The sequence below is a fragment of the Diadema setosum genome, chromosome 15 (assembly GCF_964275005.1).
Source record: "Diadema setosum chromosome 15, eeDiaSeto1, whole genome shotgun sequence".
In the NCBI taxonomy this organism is placed as follows: Eukaryota; Metazoa; Echinodermata; class Echinoidea; order Diadematoida; family Diadematidae; genus Diadema; species Diadema setosum.
The window spans coordinates 35,058,127-35,084,502 of record NC_092699.1 but is presented as its reverse complement, the minus strand read 5'-3'; the positions used below and the strand labels follow the sequence as shown (position 1 = coordinate 35,084,502).

General features: G+C 37.0%; 1 protein-coding gene across 1 annotated transcript; it reads left to right on the top strand.

The window, feature by feature from the left end:
* Window positions 1–3,173: 3,173 nt before the first annotated feature.
* On the top strand, window positions 3,174–14,781 carry LOC140238750 (uncharacterized). Its single transcript, XM_072318644.1, has 3 exons — window positions 3,174–3,270; window positions 10,510–10,704; window positions 14,708–14,781. The coding sequence occupies exons 1-3, from the start codon at window positions 3,174–3,176 to the stop codon at window positions 14,779–14,781; spliced, it is 366 nt and encodes a 121-aa protein (XP_072174745.1).
* The last annotated feature ends 11,595 nt before the right edge of the window (window positions 14,782–26,376 follow it).

Sequence of the window (26,376 nt, the reverse complement as noted above, 5' to 3'; positions counted from 1 at the left end):
AAGCTCTATACACATAGGTAAACGAGTCCCATGGGCTCGATACTAGGCAAATAAAGCCCATAAGTCCAACACTAGGCAAAAAGGCCCATGAGACCAATGTTACATCACGAGGTTTTATGTACGCAGTGTCGATCTAATGTTGCCCCCTTTATTACTTAGTGTTGGACTCTATCGTGGGCCTTGTTTTCCTAGCACCGACCTCATGGGTCTTATTTGCCTGATGTCGAGCTTGTGGGCTTTTTTTTTTTTTTTTTTTGCCTTAAAGGCTAGTAACTGAGTTAGTTGATTTTTATCGTAAGGCTATGGCAGCCTGTGTTGTAAGGACATTTATAATCGATTATATCTTTTGATAAAACGGGGCCCAGGTATATATCTTGATTATTTTAGGTTAGGTTATATTAGGTTAGAGCAACGTCGGTCTGGCGCTGCTCAGTGGCTGCCGGGCCCACGATCAATTGGGCAAAAAGAATTTCCATTTTCGGACAATAAAATTTGGAGTTTATATCCAAAACAATTATTATTATTATTATTATTATTATTATTATTATTATTATTATTATTATTATTATTATTATTATAATTATTATTATGATTATTATTATTATTATTATCATTATTATTATTATTGTTATTATTATTATTATTATTATTATTATTATTATTATTATTATTATTATTATTATTATTATCATTATCATTATTATCATTATTATTATTATTATTTTGAACCCTCATCCTAATCTAGCTTGAGCTCATAGCTAATGTTTAATTACATAGCCGATTCGGATGATCTTTTCTTGGGGAATGATTGCGGGAGCGCTTATCACTAGCAGCTTTCGGAACCATGACAGGTGCTTGAGATTAGCCTATTACCTCCAGCCAACTTGGCATGCTTGGTGCGGGCCATGTTCGGTTCGGGTAGCGCGTCGGGAGGTTTATGCGATGCCAAGTTTGAAGGAAAATGCAATACTTTAAAAAAATCAAAATAGAACATAATGCATGTACTCTTAAAAGCTTTCAGGTAAGAAGTAAATCATGTATATCCACATGCTGTAGGGAAAGTGTTTTGAGAACGCACCTTCTTATTGCCGTATCAGGGCAATTACCCCTGGCTAAATACTGGTTAGTGATAAGGTTATTAATAGAGTAAAGATTATGGTTATGTTAGGTTTAGGGTTAGTGATAAGGTTATTAATAGAGTAAAGATTATGGTTATGTTAGGTTTAGGGTTAGAGTTTGGGTTAGGGTTAGGATTAGGTTCAGGATTAGGATTACGGTTAGGCTCAGGGGAAGGGGGTAACTCCCCTAGACCCATTATTGCCTTTGATAGCTGCATGCACTAAAATCACTCCTTTTCCAGTTGATCACGATTGCTTATTTGATAATGCGCCGTAGAAGTGATGACCTATAATTTTTTTCGAAAGGCTCTGACTTTTGATTGTGATTAAGTTCTCTTCTCAAGAAAGCAATTAAGTTTCCCCTCGAGTGACTTGTAAGGTTTGGTTACCTTGAATTGTAGGGCTACTCTCAATTGCCTATTAGCTAGAGTGCGCCGTTTGACAGACTTTGGGAGTGTTTCATAATGTGCTTTTGGATTTTCACATCAAACTGCACATGTACGGCAGAACGGGTGCACATACAGTGTTCAAATGCATAATGCCAGGCTACTCATAGGGAAAGTTTGGACGATGAATTTTAATTCGCATAAGAACAAATAGGATGGTCATGTAGGGTTACATTGTATTTGTAATTATCATTATCATTATCATTTATTAGTGGAAAAATTGAGCAAAGAAAATGGGATTCAATCGGGATTCGAACCCGAGACCTCCGGATGCTAGCCCGGTGCTCTACCGACTGTGCTTTAGAAAGCCCTCTGAGTTCACAGTTTGTCCCAGAAACCCTAAATTCGCAATGCTCGGATGGTCAGAATTTATATCAGTGTGTTGTGTGTGGCACACACGCACACACTTAAACCTGACATAAACCCGAAGGATAATTCAACTGGGGGATAAATGCGAGGGATCACCGAAGTGATGCAGCTTTTTAGTATGTAACAAACGCCAACAGAAGAAAACTGACCAGAAATTAATACCATTTATTAGTGGAAAAATTGAGCAAAGAAAATGAGATTTCATCGGGATTCGAACCCGAGACCTCCGGATGCAGCTAGCCCGGTGCTCTACCGACTGAGCTAAAGCCGGAGTTCAGTGTTCTTATTCATATTATCATCATTATGATTATGATTATGATTATGATTATGATTATGATTATGATTATGATTATGATTATGATTATGATTATGATTATGATTATTATCATTGTCTACTCGTTCATAACGTAAGCACCACAATATTTGTCGTTAATAAAACATGCATGTATATCTCATGTACTTCTTTGAATTGGACGAAGTGTTCGAGTTTCCCCCGAACTCTGGTCAGTGTGGCCCAATGATGGCTCCGGGATAACGTATAATTTGACGGAAATGACGTAGGGACATGTTTATATCGTGATGAAGTACATGGTATCGCAGGTCAGCAGCTACCGCCCACTAGTCGTCCACTCAGCCGAAAGATGCAGCCAATCAAAAGAGGCCGTGGGACCAATGTGTTTCCGAGTTTTTCCACTCTTCTCCCCGTAGGCGCTGCATGGCTCGACCACTACTCACAAAGTCAATCAGTCGTGTCGAAGACCGCTTCGTGAGCAGACGTGTTTGCGCGCGAGTTTTGCTGAAGAGTGCTTCTTCCCGCCAAAAGACGAATCCGCCGTCCCTCTGCGTATTAAATCAGCTGAAGAGGAGTGGACCGGAGATTCCCTTAACTGTGATTTAAGGGATTCTTTTTTTCTCTCCTCCCATTTTTTGAACATCATTGTAATATAAGAAACGACCACTCGCTGTGTCACTGCTGACTGTTGGAGGAAAGTGACCTGCGCGCAACATAAAAACTCCAGAAGACTTTGCGGTATCGGTCACTTCTGGATTAGGAAAGAGAGAGAGAGGGAGAACAGGGAACTAACGTGCAGAGATCCAAAGTTTGATAGCTGCTAACTTCGACAGAACGTCCACTTCAAGACGCTCGCTGCCGAATTCCGTCAACGGTGGTCTACCGTGTCTATAGCAAGCCAGTTGGGTCATTCAAGCAATCGTTGAGGACCGGGAAAAGCCAGGAAAAATGAATCTGACACTAAGCAATCTTCTCCTTTTGGTAGTTGTTCTTCTCATAGGTGTCCAGACTGCTACTGCTCTCAGTATTACGGATGGATCACAAGGTGCGTTGCTCTTTTGATTACTTCTCTTGTGTTAGTGGTTGTGTTGATCATTATAACATTTTATTAATATTGTGAGCAAACCGAACTTCGAATTTTGGGCAAGAAATGATACGAGATTGACAAGAATTGAAAAAAAGTAAATCGGCTTTCTTAGAATTTTGTTTGTAATTACGTTGCACCTTTCTTCTAAACTTAACAATAATCGTCGACATGGTATCTTCACTTGAGCGGTCTTATGTTTTGTTACGTTTGCCTTATTTGTGGAGCAATTACTATAATAATTTATTGGCAATATCTTGTTCCTGTGTGTCACTGGCAGTGGTATGGTAACTGCTTGCTCCTCGTGCTGGTAGTGTCTCCAACAGTTTTTGTTGTAGATGGGATATCTCACATTGTTTTCCCCTATGCATTCTTCGAAACCCTACTATCGGGAAGTTTGGTGACAGCAGGGTACAGTCCATGAGCACTTGATAAGGTAGCTCACTGATTGGTCAAACTGATGTTTCACAAGAAGAAAGAAGAATAAGTTAAAATAGCTTTAACTAAACATGCACTTGCAAAAGGCATTTAAATCACAATCCTCCCCTCCCCCCCCCCGAAAAAAAAAATATTGGATTTAAAATCTCGTTTCGCTCATCACTTAGGTTTTTCTCATTTTGTTTTGCTTGTCGAAGTCTCCTGCACTTCTATTATATTCAGAGTTGCTTAGTTTGTCTTTTGAACGGCAGGTACGCGTTATTTTCAAGTTTGCATATGCATAAAATAACAACTGCTCGTCTTCCTTTTGTATTATCATGGCATAATATCATACATTTTAATCAATCATCCGTTTTAATTGACAGAAATATTAATGTTCCATGACCGTGTTATGTTTGTGTACGACAGAGAAATGCAGAAATACAAATCAAATCATATCATCAATTTAATGAATTAGGTGAAGCTGAAAAAAGCTTGCTTTAACGGTCCATTTCATTCCGTGGATTTGGGCAAAGGATTAAACTTTACACGAAACATTTATATGTACGGTGTAAATTTTCTTCATTTATATGATAGAAATAGAGGGGTTCTCTATGTCACTTGAATAATAGCTGAAAATAAAAGTGCAATTGAGTGTACGCAACCAAGAGAAGAAAATAATGTTGCTATACTTGCTAATAACACTTAGGTGTTCGCACAATGCGCCCCAAGTACTCTTCCATAACTGATAGAATAAATCATAATTATCTTTTAAACGGACATGAACAAACATGGTAAAAATAAACTTCGTGGCAACTATAGAGTGTGTTCTCAGAATCCATTCTGCTGCATTATTTCAATATTTACTTGTTGGTTTCTCCATTAAAATCACCTCATTGACATGTACACAGTAAGGAGCAAATGAAATTCCTGTAAACATCAGTTTTATCAAGTATGTGAGAAAAGTTTGTAAATTATCTCTCTTAATCATATGGTTTTAAATAAATTTAACCAATCGGGCCCCCGTTTTTTCTCTGTTTTTTTTTAAAGATTTTATCGCTTTAGCCTACTTATTTACAATCAATTACAAGACCAACTGGCGACGGTTAAAATTGTGCAGTAACACGTACGATAATTCATAACAGTTTTTTTTTTCTTTTTATGTCACCCGTAAAATGTGAAATCATTAACCAAACGTAAGACAGTGAACCATCGGAAAGATGCTAATAGAAGTGAACAAGGTGAAAAGAGTCTAGAAAGAAGATCTGTTTATGAGATCAGTTTAACTGTGCACCAAGTTCGTTTAGATATGGTTACCGGTTCAGTACTTATCACATTAATGCTTATCGATTTGAAACTCACCTTCAATACCAGAATGCACTCCCGCTGGGCGCCAATCTCCATCTTACCTCCATTAAACGTCTTTTTCTTTTTTATTCCAGTGAATGACATAGCGATAGGTAATCTAAAATCTCAAACTACTAGGAACGACAACAATGATACCGATGAACCTTATACCAGTGATAACATTGAACAACGGAAATCATAGTGGGAATAATAATAATAATGATCTTTTACATAATGACATTATGATTATTGCGATATTTTTATGATGCCCTAAAACTTGTTCTGAGCTATTTTCTGTAAACAGAATGCCTGTGTTTGGTGCCCTTTTCCGAATTCAAGTTCACCGAGGGTTCACTCCGCCTTGCCTGAGAAAAAAATAAAACAATCTTTTATCAGGTTACCATGGTAAATATTCAAATACATCCACGTATTATAACAACAATAAAAAAAACAGCAAGTAAGGAGAAATACAGCTTTTTCATTGTCAAGAAAAAAAAAAAAAGAAAACTCGTTATATCATGCACTAAGCATCATCTTTTATACACAGAATCGATGTAATCTGTTTCGGATAAGAACAGAGAAAACGAAGATGTAAAGGCATAATTTACCATTTGCAGATGAAAGAAAAACCTAAGTTCTAAAATGTGGGTTAGGGATTATAGTAACCACCACTGTAAAAGTTTGAATCCGTATAATCGATGTTAAGTATTATCAAATAGACAAAATGTGAACAATGCTATCATGAGAATGTTTTCAGACTAAACCGTCCACAGCAGTTATGGTTTATTGAGAAATATACTGATATCTCTTGATATTTTGGGCTTTATTACAAAAAAAAATTTATATGGTAGGATGTTTTGTGACACAACAGACCTACACGTATGCATCAAATGTGATATCTTGAACATTTTTAAATCACTGCTCCCAAAGGTAAACATGACCTCTTTAACAGTTAAGGAGTGAAAAAGCATTTACTGATAATTCAGCAGCTCATGCTTGTCATATCTTCATTTTCTATTTGCAAGAATTTTGAATATTTTCTTTTAACAATAGTCGATCGTTCGCGCCGTTTTTGCATTATCTAACATCCAAGAGTTCACGATTGTATAAAATAAACCTCAAAATAAAGTGGTTTGATATTCTTCATTCGACAAGAGATGAACATCCCTACAGATTTGTTACTAAATAAAGGTCATGTCCTTAACGGAAAATTGGTTAAGTTATAGCCAAATACAAACGGGATTACTCAACAATTAAGAATGAGCTTTTTGTCCTAACGAGAATTGATATTATTCATTTCAGCATTTAAGCCTGTCGTGATTGATATTAATACCCCATTCGGGTCTTTTCTTATTCACGGTGGGGTGGACAATACAGACACGACGCATTTACAAATAGTTCAATGAAAGCTTTTACGTTCACTCGAACACACTAAAACAATAGAAAAAAAAAACAACTGTCTATCATTTTGCATTTCTGTAAAGAACAAAATCCCTAACATAAAAGAAAAGTGAGTTGGTGTGAAGACCAATAATTTCTTTAAGGAGAAACAATTCATAAGAAATAAAGCTGATCTGCAAAAATATGTTGAAGAAGGGGACTTGGTTATCAATTTCCGTTTGACCATTTGTGTCTTTTGAATTCGAGATAATAGATTTTATTTTTTAGTAGAATTTGCCGTTTATGTTAAATTACAAAGAAAATCTCCCGTACGCCTACGACGTTTTCTTTCCTTTTTTTTTCTCCATTGATATTTCGCTGAGCTTTCTAGTCGCTGTAGAATTGGGGTTTTTTTTCTCGCAAGTTATTATATATACATAAATATGTGTGTGTGTGTGTGTCTTGATGATAAAATAATGTAGCACACTGACCGCCTATGTAGACATCAATTCTTCCTGTGTGAAAGCGGTGAACATCCCACGTCTTTATTCGTTCATAAGTTTATGAACGAATTAAGTGGGTTATTGACCTGAGTGCCACTGTAGGGCAATGGATTTCATTTTAATGTCATACAATCCTATATCTGTTTCCCTTTACTACCTTCTGCATTATGCATATTTCATGAGACATGTCCTTTATCTCCACAATTCTTGCTAACCCCTTTACACAGTTGAGCATAATGACAAGTGGCGTGAGGAGACGTTAGTTTCCGAATTGTTTTCGACATGTAATTAGCAAAGTAATACGAAACTAAGGCAAAATTCCATCTAAAGATTAAAGTATGGCGGAACGAAAAAGGGATTATATTGCTGACATTTATCTCCTGTGGTGGTATGCTCGTATTCTAAATTACGATTATTCAGTTCTCTTATAACCAACGCAGCTCTAGCCTTGATTTCTTAAATTCCTCTACGTATGTTACAAAAATGTAAAAACACAGCATGATACTGCAGTTTCTATTTTGTCATGTTTGCTTCACCGAGTACTCTGACATTTTGGGATATAACTTTAATTACCGAATCAGCTTTCGTCATGAAGAAGGTCTGGTCGGACCGGCTCCTCAATAAAAGATGATGTGGAGAATACAGAAAATACGATGATTACTTCATCAAAATAAATGGAGAAACGTATCATGCGTTTGCAAGACGGTTCAGCTAGTTTTATCAATGTCAATTCCAAGTCAAAGAAAAAAAAATCGTACTCCAGAAATAGAAGAGATATAACAACGTATGACGCAATATCATCAATTTGTCTCACATTGTACCGAATGCCACTGAACGCTGAATGAGCCCTCGCAGATCCAAGGCTGTGCGGAATATAAACGCGTGAGTGCGCTTTCAGTTCGGAGAAAAGAAAGACATGCAAAGAATATACAAGGACAATATGAAGGAAGACGCGTTATAAAGAAGCAAACACACAGGAAAAGGAAAGTATTTCGGACTCCACAGAGGTATTATTTCATTTCAATTCAAAGTTTATTTTCTTTTTCGACAAAACATATACATTTCCCTTTCTTTGGTAACAAAAAATAAGGGAAGCAAAACATTGTGGAATGAATTGACTATGAAATAATTGCGGAACCTTATAGTAATTACAAGTTGTCATGGAAACTGAAGTGGTCAAAATGAACATCAGTAAAATTTTGGTGAAGTGAAAGAGACAGCATAATAGGAACACATTGTGACATCAGTTTTTCATAAGGTCCATTTGATAAAATTTCCTAATTTTGTACAGGAAAATAACATTGGTCTTCTGCACAACTTCTGTAAGATGCCACTGCCGGGTTTCCTCAGCTGACAAGCAAACAAAAAAAAAAAAAAAGAAAGAAAGAAAATGGTCTTCAGCGCAAAAACAAAGACTTACCGCGCTCACACTTTAAGGTTTCTATTTATCTCTTTTTAGTGCCACTTACGCACTTCGGGATGAAAAAGTGTGTGTGTGTGTGGGGGGGGGGGGGGGGCAAAGTGGTGACACCTAATGTATTCCTCTGTACGGTGGCAAAAAAGTGGGGGGCAATAGCATATAAGTAATGTGGCTCAGAACGGATGCTTTAGTGTTCTCTTTAGTATTCTCTCCTTGTTTAATGCAAACTCAGGAGCCATTTATTTCAATATCAATTAATTTGATATCCTTTAATTACATATACCAAGTAAGAAACCTTTAATTACATATACCAAGTAAGAAATAATCTCACATCCGCATCTGGGAATCTACACCCTACAAGCAATACTTCTATGTAGATTCCTCATATTTCACATGTTTTATTGTCTTATAAGCTGTACTTGACAATTCATCCAGGCTTTTGTATTGTGATGTTTATGTTTTATGTATTATGTATTTCTTGAAATGTGGAATATGGAACAATAAAAAAACAAACAAACAAAACAAAATTAAATCTCTGATGATCGATGGAAAAAACGAGTGAAAAATGGTGAGCACTTGACGGAAGAGGAGAAGAGATTGTTTGAACATTTTCATGCAAAAGTGTATTGAAAGTAAGGTGTCTGATGTGAAGCCCCTTTTGAAATATTATACCTGCCGTTCTTTTACATTCATATCTTCTCGAGATAAGAATCATCTCAAGAAGAAATGAATGTAAATGAACGGTAGTTATCATGCTGCCGGTATATTCAAATTATACACTAAACCGCCCGCTTTATACACGGGAAAAGTTCTACTGTTTATCGATCATCGTGAAGGGTCTGCATACACGTTTTGCTGCATTCTTTACCCTCCACAGAGCAAGGATGTGGCTCAAAGACAGATGAATAAAATGCTAATGCAGCTTAGCTACTTGGAGTTCAGTCAAAGGCACCGGCCTCTCACTTAATTGTCTTCATGACATATTCCCGTCTGCATTTCCTATATATTTCCACAACGACTTCCCCCTCTTCAAGCAAACACTTTACAGATATCGAAGTTCTCATGTGCTACATATTGTAACAGACTGACGCATCTGGATCGTATCGTGTAAGCACTAGAAGTCTATCAAATACAACCAAGGGAGTTTGACTTGACAAGTGGTCAAACAGAATCGAGTGCTCCCTCCGGGCGTGAATGTAATGTAATCATTATTAGGCTTACATGTGCATTTAACGCTATTTTTATTTGGGAAGGGGGGGGGGGGGATACATCGTCCGGAAATTCGGAGGAATGGGACAAATTGACGTCGAGAGGGTTCGCTTACGAAGGTTTCCAATATCTTTATATGGCAGTATGATAATAGTCCATTACATCATTTCGCATTCAGCGACCTGTGGAAATGAAGGAAGAGACGAATCTCGCTTCGCGTAATTGTCTGGAGTAGTCTGCGGAATTTTATCCCCATCATCCCATTTCTCCTAAAGATCCAGAAAAATAGAAATGTCATTTGCTATTTGGTTTCACCCACAGAAAATTAGCTCTTACTGACGACAACATTAACAACAACAACAATAATAATGATAACAACAACTAGCCTTAGGGATGGGGCCGGTGCACATGCAGTAAACCGCGAAATCATTCACAAACACATACATACTCAACAAGGCAAAACAAAATATAATGTATTTCAGGAAAGACATTATTACAAAGCAAGCAGCTTACTTTTATTCTGATGCATTCTCAGTGTCAGCCAATTTCTGGCAATGTACAACGTCAAAACACATCATGGCGTCAGAGAAAGAAACTTTAACTTTAACTTTAAAGGAGAACGCCGTATGCTGTAAAGAAATTTAATAAATATTACATTAGAGAATTCATTATTGAATAATTGAATTGATCTTTGGTTTTTTTCACACTAAAATCCATATGATCAGATAACACTTTTCTCAAGTAATCATTTTTTTTTTATTTATCATTTGAATGGATTTTATGATGAGAAAGAATACCATTTCATCAACCAAAATACTCCCTAACTCTTCTATGTTAAAAACGAGTTTACTACCACCACAAAAGTATAATGAATATGTCTATAATTCAAACCCCTTCTCTTTTCCCCCGTTTTCCCCACTCCAGCTGGTTCGACATGGGCAATGGAAGAAGAAGAACAGCCGGCCGAATACAGAAGCGTACTCAAATTGCTGAAATACGAAATTTTGATAAAACTGATGAATGATTTGTGCGACGAGCTCGACATGTGTCCGCCCAGCCAGGTCCCCATCCGACAGCCGCCGGTCGTGAGGCGAGGCGAAAATACAGAAATGAGGAGAGGTATAAAGTGAAGTCCTATATCAGGCCTAATATTATCGATGGAGAGAATGGTTGAAGTGGCGCGGACCCAATATCATACTGTCGTCCTATATATGAGACTGCGGTTGTGAAAAAAAAAAGTTTGAGTGCGCATGAGGTGTCACGTGGTGTGGTGTGCCGATTACCGGAAAGATTGACGCCTTTATTTTAGTGTTAACCCGTTCCATGCCGAATTCTGAAATCCCCATAGATCTAATACACAGGCCGCCACAGACCGTTAATCCCGTATAAATGGATTAACTTTCAGTGTTAACCAGCAATTAATGATAAGTTTTGTAAACAGACCATTATAGCAAAAACACTGCAATAAGTATGAAAGATAGAAGCAATAAATCGTTCTTTGGTAAAGAATTATGCCAAGAAGAGAAAGGAAACAAAAAACGTGCAGCAGTTGTTTCTGAAATCATATCAAGTTTTAATGACTACATTAATGCTTGAAATGCACTGTCACTACCAACATGTAGGCGGCCCTATATTGAGGTATATGTCAGATGCATGGCATCTTTATGAATATTACATATTCACATATTCCCTGTCACAGGACAGAACGTGTTCCCGTTCAGGTTTCAATCCTCTTTTCCCGAAAATGAGGTCATAATATTCTCCAACAAAGTCATGCAAGTAATGGAGATTATTCCGACTGATTGACAAATTGCCCTGCATTTTGATCACGTCGATGTATACGGCAATTTGTCATCAGTCGATTGGAATAAACATAAATGATCGCAAGAATCATTAGTTTGAATATGATGGATTATTATTAAGCTCTCATATCGTTTCGAAGAATCTGACTTGATGGATACGTCTGCAAAAGTCATAAGCATAATTATTGTTATTCTAACCGTGTGTGGTATGTGCATTAATACGATTGTGTAGTGCATGAGTATGTACATGTGCGTGTACGTAGTCAGTGAGCAAATGAAGTCTGAATGCTTCCTGATGTTTTTATATTTTAAGATCAAATGGAGTCATGCCCGGGTGGACGATTTACCAGAGAAAGAGAGAGAGGAGAGAGAGAGAGAGAGAGAGAGAGAGAGAGAGAGAGAGAGAGAGAGAATCACTGTAACATGTCACATACAAAAGAAAAATCACATATCATATTCAAATTTAATTTTAGTCATGTTAGTTGGATGCGTCTGTGAGAAAATATCTAATTTATCAACCTACTACTTATTCAAAGTAAGGTTTAGTGTTTAGAAATCAATAATTGCTTTTTCTACTCTCATACATCTCCCTCCTTCAAGCCACCCGGTTTTGAGAGTGACCTTACATAATTACGATATGGCTTTCTGCTCTGTGGTAGTGTTCACTTCTTGTTAGGGATTTTCCCTTCCGCAAAAAAGCCTCGGATAGATAGGAAAGAAATTGTCTAAATTCAACTCAGAAATGAGCAAGATTGACACTGTGACATAATCATATATGATATCATTCGTCACATTTCCATGATACCTTGAAGTTTACGAGTCGAAAGCACATTTATTGTTGCATTCGTTGATTACTCGTGACAGCAGCATTACGATAATGTACAGTAGTTTAGATGTGTAAGAAGATAAGTTTAAAAGCAGCTTGCTCGACCTATGGCACACTGAACCTTGACGGACATTTGGATTAATGTAGACAGATGTTTTTTTTTTTCTTTCAAAGCCATCGATAACTTGAATTTTACTTTGTATTCCAGTGTCAACTTACATGACTTATTTGCGTCATATTAGGTGCGCTTCCCAGCTTGCAGTAAAAGGTAGTGAGGAAAATAGATGGAGAAATTATATAGTGCAGATCAGTGACATAAGCGCATTTACTTTATTTTGAGGAAGCACTCAGAAAAGACAGAACATGTCAAAGTTGATTCATATTGCGACTATCTAACTTTCTGTTAAAGTATTCCTATATAATGGCTGACGTTTGTTGAATCTCAAAATCTTCCATGAGAACTTTTCCTAAGAAAACCCTCAGTGAATGCTATCTGATTCATCCCGTCATCAGTAGAATATGGTCAAAAAGCATTAACGTCATCCGAGATTTTGTGTCAACTCTTGTTTCCACAAATTGGAAGAAGGCACCCAAAACAAAGATTTGTACTTCAGAAAATGAGAGATGAAAAAGCCATGATCAGACATTGCGTGGTAAAAGTCGTAGGCTGCAGCTTGTATAGCTTCACGAGGTTATTGCACGGCCCTCATTGTTATGACAACGTTTGAAAAACATCGGCCATTTTCACTTTTGAATTCCATTTTGTCTCTTATTATGTTCTACCTACTTCTTTAAAGATGAGGGTGATTCAAGATCTATTTAGCTTTTGTTCAGACTGTTACAAAGATATTAGATGACATGTTTTTAAAATCAACAACTTGATTTGTACATTGTACTTCAGTTTTAAATTGATTGTGTCAAATTGTGTGCAGTGAAATCAGTGACGGAAGCGCATTCACTTTATTTTGAGAAAGCACCCCTTAGTCCCAGAAAGTATGTCATATGCCAAAGTTAATGTACGGATTTGTCAATATCTTCTGTTGACGTGTTCCGGTATAATGGCTGACGTTTGTTAAACCTCAAAATCTTACATGAAAACTTTTCCTATATACACTGATATAAGAAAGTCGTCAGTAAGTACTGGTTAATTTACCGCGTCAAAAGAAGGATATGATCAAGTACATTAACGTCAACCGAGAGTTTGCGTCAATTCTTGTTTTCACAATTCGGAAGAAGACATCCAAAGCAAAGATATGAACCGTCAGAAAATAAGAGATCACGAAGCCAGAAGCGTGCATGGCGTGTGTAGAGGGGTCGTCGCCTGCAGCTTGCGTAGCTTCAAGAGGTCATTGCAAATCATAGGCTTTTATTCATTTCCTTATTCTTTGTCTAGCTAGTTCTGTGCTACCATCTTTCTAGTGAGGTTGATGTAATAGCTTTACTTAAACCCAGAGCTCAACATGACTGCCGTAGCACGATGCTATAATGTAAGCGTTCACCAACAGTTATCTCACAGTGAAGAATTTAAAGCAGTTAAAAGCCCTTAAAAATTCCTATACTCATAAATCGGGGTTATCCCTCCAGACCGACACCCACGAGGCATACGCCCCACGAGTTCGACGTAGAAAAAAAAAAGAAGGTCTACTAGTCATTTATCCAGCCCACGAGTCATACAGCCCATGAATTCAGCACTAGGCAAATAAGGTCCCATGAATTCGACACTAGGTAAAAACAACCCACGAACTCGACATTACAACACGGGGCTTAAAGGACAAGTTCACCTTCATTAACATAAGGATTGAGAGAATGTAGCAACATTAGTAGAACACATCGTTGAAAGTTTGAGGAAAATCGGACAATCCGTTCAAAAGTTATGAATTTGTGAAGTTTTTGTGTAGTCACCGCTGGATGAGAAGACTACTGCAGTGTATGATGTCACATGCGTACAACAGTATAAGGAAAATATAAAGAGAATTTCACAAAATTTCATCTTTTGAAAAAGTACACATTCCCTTGACTCATTACTGACATAATAGTTATGGGTAATATTATTCCCATTGCCTTTAGAAAGAGGCAAGTCAAGTGCTCTTTTATTATGCGAAAAAAAGTGAAAATATGTGAAAATATATTTTCTCTATACTGTTGTACTTATATGACATCACGAGCCTTGCTAGTCTCCTCATCCAGCGGTTCCAACACAACAACTTTAAAAATTCATAACTTTTTCATCGATTGTCCAACTTTCCTCAAACTTTCACTGATGTGTTCTACTAATATTGCTGCATTCTCTCAATCCTTATGTTTAAGAAGGTGAACTTGTCCTTTAATGTATCGGTGGGCCTTGTTTGCTTTCAATGCCGAACTCAAGGGCTGTATGACTCATGGGTGTCGGCCTCATGACGCATGCCCGATGAATCTTCCATTCGAACTCGTTATATCTGGTCTCATGTTTGTTTTGTTCTTTTTGTTCTCTTGTTTTGTTTCTCTTTGTTAGCGCCTCATCTATTCTGGAGGACAGGAGTGCTGCACCAGATGGGATCCAAATCCAACTTGAAGTCTGGCAATTGAAAGGAGGCGGGAACTACAAGCACTGGAAGCTGGGGCGTTATCGAATGACGTTTAATAACGTAGTCAATCTCCTAGATGTTTTTGTTTAATCGCCCATTGGGCACAAGGTCCCAGTCCCGAAAGTCTTCAATTTATAAAACACCACATAGAAGATGATTACTTAAGCTGTATTCCGGGCCCACGTAAAATGTTCATTTTAGAAGGTTATGATGTTTTTCTGCATGTGGTTTTTTTTTTTCTACTTGCACTCCCACACGTGAAGCGTACAAACAAAAATTAATCCAATTTTCGTCTGATTTACGTAAACTCTCCTTATTTCTTTTTAGTATGACAATAACATTTTTATGTAAATGTGAAGGAGAATGGCCCGATGTTTACGCAAATTGAAGCAATACTCCAATATCGATATTTTGTAGAGAGAGAGAGAAACAGAAATATCAGTTTTGAAGTGGTTGTTATGCCAAAGCACAATTCAACATTTGACCTAATTTGAACTTGTTCATCATACAAGCCTTCTCTCTCAAATGTCAGTATGTATGACAGGAGTTCTAGTGATATCAAGTGTGCGTAAAAGTCATAGTTTTATACCTAAATGTGTTCTGCTCCTTACAAGGATTTTTTCGTGTTTTTTGGCTTTTATAGTGTTCACATGTCTGATGTAGCATCTACAGCATCACATAACGAGAACGCATCACACACTTTACTGGCCACGTTTATCCAGGTACGATTCCAAAATAAATACGTCTCATCTAACCAGTGGAAATCGTTGATAGCTCATTGTGTCACGACGAGATTGCTTCAGCGGCAATCCACCCAGACACTTGTAAACCGGTCCACTCGACAGGGACTCGAGGGCTCGCGCCGAGGACACTCTACCCAGCGTTAAAAGCCCATTGAGCTCCCGGGGCTGGCGTGTGTAACAAACCTCTGCGGACTCATCGTCAGGGTGCCTTCCAACAGCAAAACGTTTGATTTTGGAATTCATGAATACCAAACAAGGCAGCATTTCTCGGTGCGAATCGGAACGATAATCCATCGTTCATTCGATAATCCATCGTTCATTCACCTCTTCGTTGCAGGAAAGCAACAAGTCAATCTAGTGACCGGCCTGGTAATCGAACGCCGGGGATGGAAAATAGAATTTGTGATTGAACACGCTGAGGCCCAATTCCAATGAAAGTGTTCCTTAAAAGCTGCATGTCTTAATTTTCCCATCGACAACAGGGCTGATCATGATCCTTTCCCACTGGGCTATGGTAAAAGAGGAAAGTTCATGTCAAGTATGACCCAGTTTGCTATGAATTTCTCATGCTTTTACAAAATACCTTTAATGGAAGCATAATGGTGCGGTGTATCAATTATTAAGCCGTGCTTTATGGTTGTACGCTACTAATCGCAGTCCTTTCACTTTCGATTCCATGGTGACCGAAAACGCTCCTTATGTTTGAATAAGTAGAGGGATGTCAATGCTGCGGCTTCGTTCCAAGAAATCTGGTCATTCGCCATTTCCTTTATTTACGCGGGCACTCTAATACCCTCTCGACAAATTGAATAATACACCGGGAGATACTTTCCATTAGGATATGACTGGATGTTGTTCTGGGCTTGTGGAATGGGGTGACATTTAAAATCCCACATTCAAAAGGGCACTGCGGTTCATTTTGGCCAAGTGGTGAATATACTATTTCAGTTAGCGTCTTTCCCTTTCTTGCACGTGATTAAGAACATCTTGTACCCATTTGCCTTAATTTTCCAGCACGACCTGTTAACGCAGGGCCTAATGGCAAAGAACGCTCGTCATTCTTAAGAGCCCCCCCCCCCCCCCCCCGCCGGCCCCTACACACATTATACTCGAACTCTTCCACTTCGTTTATCAATTTTTTAGGGGGTAATGTTACTTTGAAATGGAGATTTGTACCTTACTTATTACTGTTTGCAATTGTAATATGTCAGACTATGTAGACGAAAACGTACCAGAAACGAAAATGCATATTCTATCCCAGTGTCTGATGACTTTGATATCATTTTAAAGTTATGGATTTCGTAGAAGTAAATGAAAATGTGCAATTGATACATGGCATTACGTGTCAATATTGTTCTTTCTGTGTCTAACGTGCGGTGGACATTGTTTCGAGTTGAAACTGTGGATTGAATGCCCGGGTTTGCCTATAGCATCTATCTTCGTCTTAACGCGCGAGATGGAAACACTTCTTTCACACCTCTAAACTTCCTTCAATAAATGACAAGACATTGCTTCTTTCTGAAAACACTCTATACACATCTTTTTCAACATAACACATCAAATCTAAACATAATGATTACTTTCAGACCTAACGATTTCAATAGTAAACATCAAAGAGTACAACCCAAAATTTGGTATTTATCACAACCTATATAACATAACATGGTTTCATTGGCGTTTGATGGTTTTATGGGTAAAACTAATTCTATCGAAAAAATGCTTTAAAAAAGTCTTGATACGGGACATTTTAAATGTATTTTTTCGTATTGTGTTCTGAGACAAATTCAAAGAATTATGTCTTAATTTATGTTGCTTGATCGAACTTCCTTTCTCAGACAACTTATTTAGGACAATTAGTCATTCTCGCAGTGATATTTGATTTTCAATATTGTGATATCAACTGTTTTCTATTAAATATTTTCCACGTCTATATGCTTTATGCTGTATGCCTTTGTGTGTGTGTATGTGTGTGTGTATGTAGTGTTTGCGTGTGTGTGTGCGTGCGCGCGAGTGCGCGTGTGTGTTTGTGTGTTTGGAGTAACTTTGGCCATGTGACTGTGATCTAGGTGCGAATGAAATTACCTTGTCTCCTTTCTCTCTCTTTCTCTCTCTGTTTATATATATACACACACACATGCACACATTATAATTATATATATATATATATATATATATATATATATATATATATATATATATATATAAGTAACAAAACTGGAACAAAGTTCATGCTGTATCACCAACGGTTTATTTCTGCACACTGAAATAAACCGTGCAGAAATAAACCGTTGGTGATACAACATGAACTTTGTTCCAGTTTTGTTACTTATCTTTTTATCTTGCCAACACGTGGATTACCTAATCAACACACACACACACACACACACACATCTCTCTCTCTCTCTCTCATATATATATATATATATATATATATATATATATATATATATTCTGTATTTTATTCTGTATTTTATTTAGTGACACTTATTTGATTTGATCTTTGTTCGTTTTAATCGGATCCCCCAGTTATAGTATGGTCTAAAAAAAATATTTGTACTTATGTTTCCCCAAATCTGATTTTATCACGGGACCTGCGGCTCTATACAAGCTTGCTTTTACGCAGGCCCCATCATATTTTTTCGCATTGTGATCTCAGTTTAACTGGCATGTATACAGACCTTGTGTATACCAAGACAAACTTTTGAACATTCCGGTGAAGTTCTATTTTGAATTATGTTCTGTATAAATCTCGCATCAATTTACTTTATATTGTGATATATGTGAGAAAATATGAAAATAGATTGAAATGAAAATGAAATGAAAATTTACACATAAGGCCAAGAAAAATATAATTAATACAATTCATCATTTTTTTTTATTTTATTGAGAATCTGTATTGGCTAAAACAATAACTTTAATGGAAAATGAGTGATGTAATTTATTAAAGTTAAATTTTCTCGACCTTCTATCTGTACATGCCAACAACAGGACAAATTAATACATAAATCATTCCGTTCGACTGTTTCTTTCTGACATTGTATATTATTTCAGATGGGTTCTGAAATTGAACCTGTTATTTCGGTAATCTGACAATGAATTGATTCTTATGTTCTGAGAATGCATTGGTCAGTATTTTGTTGTGAATTAAAATCATTTTGATACCATAGAAAAAGATAGCAGAAAAAAAGAGAAAAGAAAACGGAAAAGTCGTGTATATTCGTAAAAGCCATGGTATTACGTTCAATATTTTTAAGCTAAAATTACCTTGATTGAGATTGAGCATGCGCGCGCGCGCACACACACACACACACACGCACACAATACGCATACATAACACACACATACACACGCACACACACACACATACATTCACGAGGGCAAGATCCGCTATTTTCTGGTTAAGGAATAAAAGCAACCCCATGACTTACGGCTGTCCAAGAACACGTTATTGTTAATAGCGAATGCAAAATAACTTAATTGAAAATATGACTGCCCTTTCTCTCTATTACTTAAGAAGACAAGACCCAGGATTGAGAGCAACAGTCTTCGTAATGCATTCTTTATAACAAAATTAGGCCTATACTCTTTGAAAGGGGCATGACAGACGATTTTCAAAATTTGAAATCATGTAGTACATAAATTGAGAACTCCATGTATAGATTTATGGAATTTATTGTCTGGTTCTTGTGCAGGGAAACCGATGCTTTGAAACATCTTTAACAAATTACGCTGAGCAATGATGAGGATACAGGAGACCCACACATTTAAAAAATGTAACAGTGTAATTCCATTACAATATCACTTGCTTCAAGTTCACGTGTGCATAATCCACACATGCCTTTTTCTTTTGTTCTGCTTCCTTGAGCCCCAACTCATGCATTCTTTAGATGAGGCTGCCTTGTCATCATCCTTGTTCATTGCAATTTGTTATAAATTTAAAAAGAAAATTATTATTATTCCCACTCATAAATTCTGAAACTCTGTACTCAGTATAACTAATCTATGTTCAAATATATAAGGCTAAGAATCATCAGGAGGTCTCCTTTAAAAGGAGATTAATTTTTTCTCTTTTATAACTTTATGACCTCCACTGAATCGAACCAGCCTGTTGGCGTATTTTGTTACTCTTCTCGCAAAATCTGCATTGCCAACTCCATTATCGCCATTAGTGTCCGAGTTTCCAAGGACTGGAGTCTCTATATAAAAGTCTTTATTTTTCTCTTTTCCTTCTCCATAATCCACTCGTATTTTTTTGATAAACTTCCGGAGATCGCTTTCTCTGTTCTGTTTTCTCTTATTTCGTTTGTCAAATTTGTCATTTTCTCTAGCAGTCGTATTATTTTCCCCAGTCTCTTTTCATGTCGAGTTTTTTTTTTTTTTTCGTCTTAATTTCTCTTCCTTGAGCAAAATTGAGCAAAGTTGTAGAGAAAATGCTAAGCCTTGCATTGATGTAAATTCTATGACAAATCTATAATTGCTTTTCTTTTAAATGGCCAGTGGCTACATTACTGTAAATGTATGACTTTTGCACACAAATCAGTGACAGAAACTTAGAATCTGCACGCGAATCCAGTATGAAACACTGTTAGTTAGTCAATCACCACATGAAATGCACGCTATGGACGAGAGGAACGGAATCGGTAGAAACGCTTTCATCGTACTATGTCATTTGGCGATTTATCGATCGGCTTAGGCGGGTTTGTGCGTTTGAGCAGAATATGCGAAGTTGGCACGCCATCGACTAAGTCGGACGTGCGAACGTGGCACATAAAGAGTTAATTGGGCGTCCAACAGTGTGAACACGCAGTAAACACACTGTGTATCATCAATTCACAGTGTGAAACAGAACATTATACTACGCGAACTCTCTGGGAAAAATTACGTCACAGTGTGGAATCATGTTTACACTAAATTACAGTCGAGTGCTTTCATATAGACGACTATGTGAACACATTTTAAACACATTCCGTCTTTCCAACAGGCTGGGTTCCAAACCTGTTTTTGTTTGTCTGTGTTTTACTCGATTTTTTTTTTTTTGAAGCCATATTTTTCTTTCTATTGATTTTTTTTTTTTTCGACAGAGTGGCAAACATTCTACAAGCAATGTGTGTTTTTTTTTTTCACGGCAAACAGGTAATGTCCCTCCATTTTTTGCATATTGCATATTGTTTGCTTCATTCTGTTTTTGATCACTTCAGTATTGATTACACGAGAATTACTGTAGGTGTCACTATTGTAAATATTATACTTTGTGCATTTCCACATTGCCCTGCTTGCCTTATTAGTATTCTCTGTCACAAGAGAAAGTGTAAGGAGTGTTTGGTCGAAACATGAAATTGAATTAAAATCTATACAAGGTAGAAACTTTGTAGAGAAGATGTCAGAGTATATTTTTGAAACATAATCAAATGGTTAAACTGTCCCGAATCGTCAAAACTGCATTATAAATTGTATTGCGGCTCAACCGTGTGCGAGTGGTTGAACTATGCTGACGACCGCCGTTGACGTCGGCAGCATCCTATGCAAAATTGCATATTATCGTAAAGTGATAATCCTAAAAGTAACCTATGAATAGAGTACAATCCATCTGTAAAAACCCATAAATCAGGCAGTATAATCTGATATACAGTTTGATAGCATTATATATATGATGAGTTTGTTTGCAAAAACCGATAAGTCCACATTTGCCAAATGGAGATATTTGCGATTAAAGGTCAAGAAAAATAAAGAGAATAATAAGAAAATGTTTGCTTCTTTTGACCATAACTTCAAAAATATACCTTTAGTGATCAATATATCATTTGAAAGGTATTATTTTTTACTTTATGACAGAGATCGTACTTCAAAATCTTCAAAAATGGACTTATCGGTTTTTGCAAACAAACCCTTCATATATATATATATGTATATATATATATATATATATACATATACATATATATATATATATATATATACATATACATATATATATATATATATATATATATATATACAGATCATGTTGATCGTGTTGGTCCGTGTAGACGCCGCGCTCCGTGTAGCTGCCGTTTTGATACCGTGTGTACGGTCATATCAACGCTCGTCGACGCTCCATCGAGGTCGAAACTATCCCGGAACTCCCCGGATCATCATGTAGATCCTTGAGGATCCATGTTTATATGTGACTGGGGCATTAGGTATCAATGGAAAGAGATAGAGAGCTTCTTTCCTCACAACCAATAGCTGACAATATTAGCCCTCCAAAGTTTGATTGTTTGGTTTTTTTTTTGATACACACTGTACAGTATCTCCCCCCCCCCCTCAAAAAAAATATACAATCGGATTTTGCATTGATAACACAAAATATTGGTAATATTATCATAACATCTTAGCTCTATTTTGCAGAAAACCCCATTCAATTTGGTTAAGCGGTCACAGAGAAATGTGGATTGTTGTAAAGCATGTCATGAGTCTGATTCTCCCAAGTTTCATAGCACTTGGATGCTCTTGGAACTGCATATAAATGGGTTAACACAATACACAGAACTTGGACGGAAGGGATTCCTAACATTCTCTACGAATATCCTCATTTCTCTTTGACCGCTGAAGCAAATTGAATGGGGTTTTGTGTAAGATGTGGGCAATGAGTTACAGTTTCATACTCTGAAAGTGTGATTGATTCACTATTTTTAAAGTTATCGTTGCGGAGGGTACCGTTGTTTTATTATTATTATTATTATTATTATTATTTTTATATTTTTTTTTTTGGGGGGGGGGGGGGGACATACGGTATATACGATTTCACCTATCGTGTCTCCCTGGTGTCTGTTTACTAAAGGAACTGTTCTCTAAAGCAGACAAACCCGCGGATGGAAGCCACCAGGGTCATCACTAAACTTAACGAATAAAAAAGCACTAGGGAATCACCGTCTTGTTCAAAAATAGATGTGATTTTTCTTTGTGTTAAGGAAAAACTGCTTTGTTCTTACTTTTTATATAGTTCTTCAATCCTTTTGAATTTTGACATGGAATAATTTTTGATTGGGGCTGCCTTCAACGGTCATTACAGCCTTCTATGTTTTCTGAGCTATATGCGTCTTCTTATATCATAATGCCCTTGATAAGCAGCTTTGGGAAAAAAACCGGAAATGAAATAGCCACCCAAGGAGGTCAGAGGAAGAAGAAGGGAAAGAAACAAAAAAGAAATCATGTATTAAAGGCATAATTTACCATTTGCAGATGAAACAAAACCCAACATTAGTGCTTTAAAATAGTTCTAAAATGTGAGTTAGGGATAGAAACAACCACTGTAAAAATTTGAATCCGTATAATCGATGTTAAGTATTGTTAAATACACAAAATGTGAACAATAGTTATAATAAGAATGCTTTCAGACTAAACCGTATACAGTTATGGTTTATTGAGAAAAATGCGGATATCTCCTCATATTTTAGGCTTTATTGCAAAAATTTTATATGGTAGGATGTTTTGTGATACAACAGACCTACACATATGCATCAAATGTGATATCTTGAACATTTTTGAAATCACTGCTCCCAAAGGTAAACTGGACCTTTAAAGTCTAAATAGCGCTGTCAAACAGAAGAATTTGATGATGTGAAATGTGTCAGGGAAACTACTGTGCGGGATCATGCTGAACAAATTTGAACTCTCGTTTGGCCTGAAGGGGTTGCTCAATGAAAAATCAGATATGATAAATTTGATCAAACTTTTTTTATGAGTCATGATAATGACACATTGTTCGAGAGTTACGTTTATAGATATGAACAATATAGATTCAAAAACCCTGATTGACGGACAAACTGATCAAAAGCATGAAGTATGAATATGGCTTCTTTAGATTGCTACATATAACACCACGAGTGAATGTCACGAGTTCGACAGTCACGAATCATGCGGCCCACGAGTCATACAAACAATATAATTAACATATAAACAAATTGTTTGTTTGCGAGTGCATTTGTCAGTTGTAAGAATGATATTTTACCATTTTCTAGGGTTTAATGGAAAAAGAAACCTGTAATTTGGGCATAGGCGTATATAATAATCATTGCTTGTGAGTGTGTATGCGTGTGTGTTTGAGTGTGCGTGTGTGTGTTCTGTATGTGCGGGTGTGTATGTGCAAAGGTGCAAAAAGGGGGAAGAACATTAAATTGAACATGGAAATCCCTTTGGTTATATTATATATATATATATATGTATATATATATATATATATATATATATATATATATATATATTAATTTCAAAATTTAACATGTCATTATTTCACACATAATATGCGATTATACTACACGTGTTGCCATAACATCAGTCAGATATTATCAGCGTGGAAAAGGTTGTCTTTGAAGTAGCTTTATGTCAACATTATTTATACATTCAGTTACTGGGGGGGGGGGGGTGAAATACACTGGGGAGTCGGAATTTACTATTCCCAGAATATTAATTCCTACTTTAATACTTTTAGCTTCTTGATACAAAAGCAAGACATAAAACACAACTGATTAAAAAAAAAAAAAGTTGAGCTCGCCTACAGCATAAGTGAAGAATGATTCTAAACAGCCCTGTAGGGTATTTTTGTTATTAAGCGGCCAATATTTCAGATTTGTCAAAATACAAAATCCAAATCGGAAGTTTTAAAAGGCTCCTGGGATGACTTAAGGCAGTGCTGGCGGAGGCTGATGAAAGGGTGCTCACCCAATCACTTTATAGAGCGTCATAACAGAGGACCAATGAAGCGTGTTTGACCTAGCTTTCACACGTACCGAAATCAATGCTTTAATAATATGAAACGCGATTGTAATGACACGCATCACTAGAATCGTGTTAATTACGCATTCTTGCGGCCATGTGAATGCCAACTGGAATCGCGGAGAGTGATTTGAATCGTACAATTTGAATCATGTTTGGAATGACGATTAAGAGGTGTTTTCCAATCACGTTTCGCCAGAACTTAAGGGGGTATCTCACCGGGCTTGAAACTAGTTCGCGACTAGTTCGAGACTCTAGATTTTGCTAGTTGCAGAGATGTCTCCGCGACGTCTCCGAGACGTCTCCTGAAAATTACAGAGTCTCCGATTAGTCGCCAGTTAGTCGCAAGAAACTTGAACATGTTCGATTTTTCGCAAAGTCTCCGCGATGTCTCCGAGACGTCTCCATCAGTCGCGGAGACGTCGCGGAGACTAATCATATCCGCAACTGCAGAGACGTCTCCGCAACGTCTCCGCGATGTCTCAGAGACATGTCAGATACGTCGCCGAGACCTGCTGGAGACCAGAAAAACTGGTGAGAGGTCGCGGAGACGTCTCCGTGATGACGTCTCCGCGACGTCTCCGCGACTCTATTTGACGCTGTTTGACCTACTGAAAAACCACGTGTGCTATCTGCGTGCTGACATCCTGCCTAGATCAAGTCAGGTGATCCTGCAACGGCTCCCTCATATTTGAAATGTTTTGGCACCTGCCATAACTCCTCTCAAAGACGTCTCCTTGGTGAGACCGCAAGACATTTTTATGTTGGAGACGTCTCCGCGACTGCTGCGACTGATAAGTTGGAGACGTCGTGGAGACGTCTCCGTTGGTGAGATACTAATTTTAAGCAGCGAAATGACCGTATGAACTTGATCGGACTCCAATCTTGCTTTATATGGGGCGGTAATCTTCGAACCACTTCCGCAGTTTTAACGCGCTCCTGAAATGCTCGGACTGCAGTCTGAAGTGCGCGCTACTTTATACTGCTCCAGAGTGATTGACGGGAACTTGGAAAGATGCCACACCTTCCCTTTTGGTATTCAAAAACCGCAGAATCACTGAAGCCTAGCCTCTTCGGTCGTGTGAACGAACGATTATTGGAATCGTAATTGCAATTTTTAAATTAGCATGCGAATTAAAACATTCTCGGCACGTGTAAAAGCAAGTTCAAATAGCATGAATTTCCCCTCATATTATACAGATAGTCAAAATTACTGCGCTGTTCCTCAAGCCGGGAACGAGTGGGATGGGGAAGCGGGAAAGAAAATCCTTGCTAAGAATCCCTAGAGTGTCTGCGAAAAAATCTTTAAGATATAAAGAAAAGACAGACAAAGAAGACGCACAAAAAAGGGAAATATACCAACAAGGTTTCCAGTACGAGTCACATCAACTGAGAACTTATAACAGGGCCTATTTAGGGAAAGAGCATGAGTATGTTAATACTCGGCTATATTTAGTATATGATATATAATATAACAATATAGCGGTGTATGGTACGATAACTATATACGCGTACGAAGTGAAATTAAGTGTATGCAATGAGTCATTTCCGATAAATCAAGAAAAAATATATGTATATATATATATATATATATATATATGTGATGAAAACAGTTTTATGTGTTTTTATCATCGAATATGTATATATGTATATATAATATATATATATATATATATATATATATATATATATGATTCATATATATATATATATATATATATATATATATATATACATATATAATGTGAGTGTAATTGAGCATTCTGCTATTGCATTTCACCTATTACCTCTAACACTATAGTCTATGACCGAATACTTCTCTCAGATTCTTTGTAAGGCTGCTTGAATCAAGTTTTATGAAGATAACTTGAGCCCTTTCAGAGATGATAATAATAATGTAGGGGAAAACAGCGACTGTATTTTTTTTTCTTTTTTTTTTAATGTAACAATCTTTGGTCTTGAGCGTGAGCGCCTACAAGTTGACAGGCGCAGATGTATTCACTCATTATGAATAATAATATATGTCAAGTTTCTATATTATATAACATCGTCCTTAAAATCTGTTACGAACGTACGGACAGACAGACAATCTGCAAACA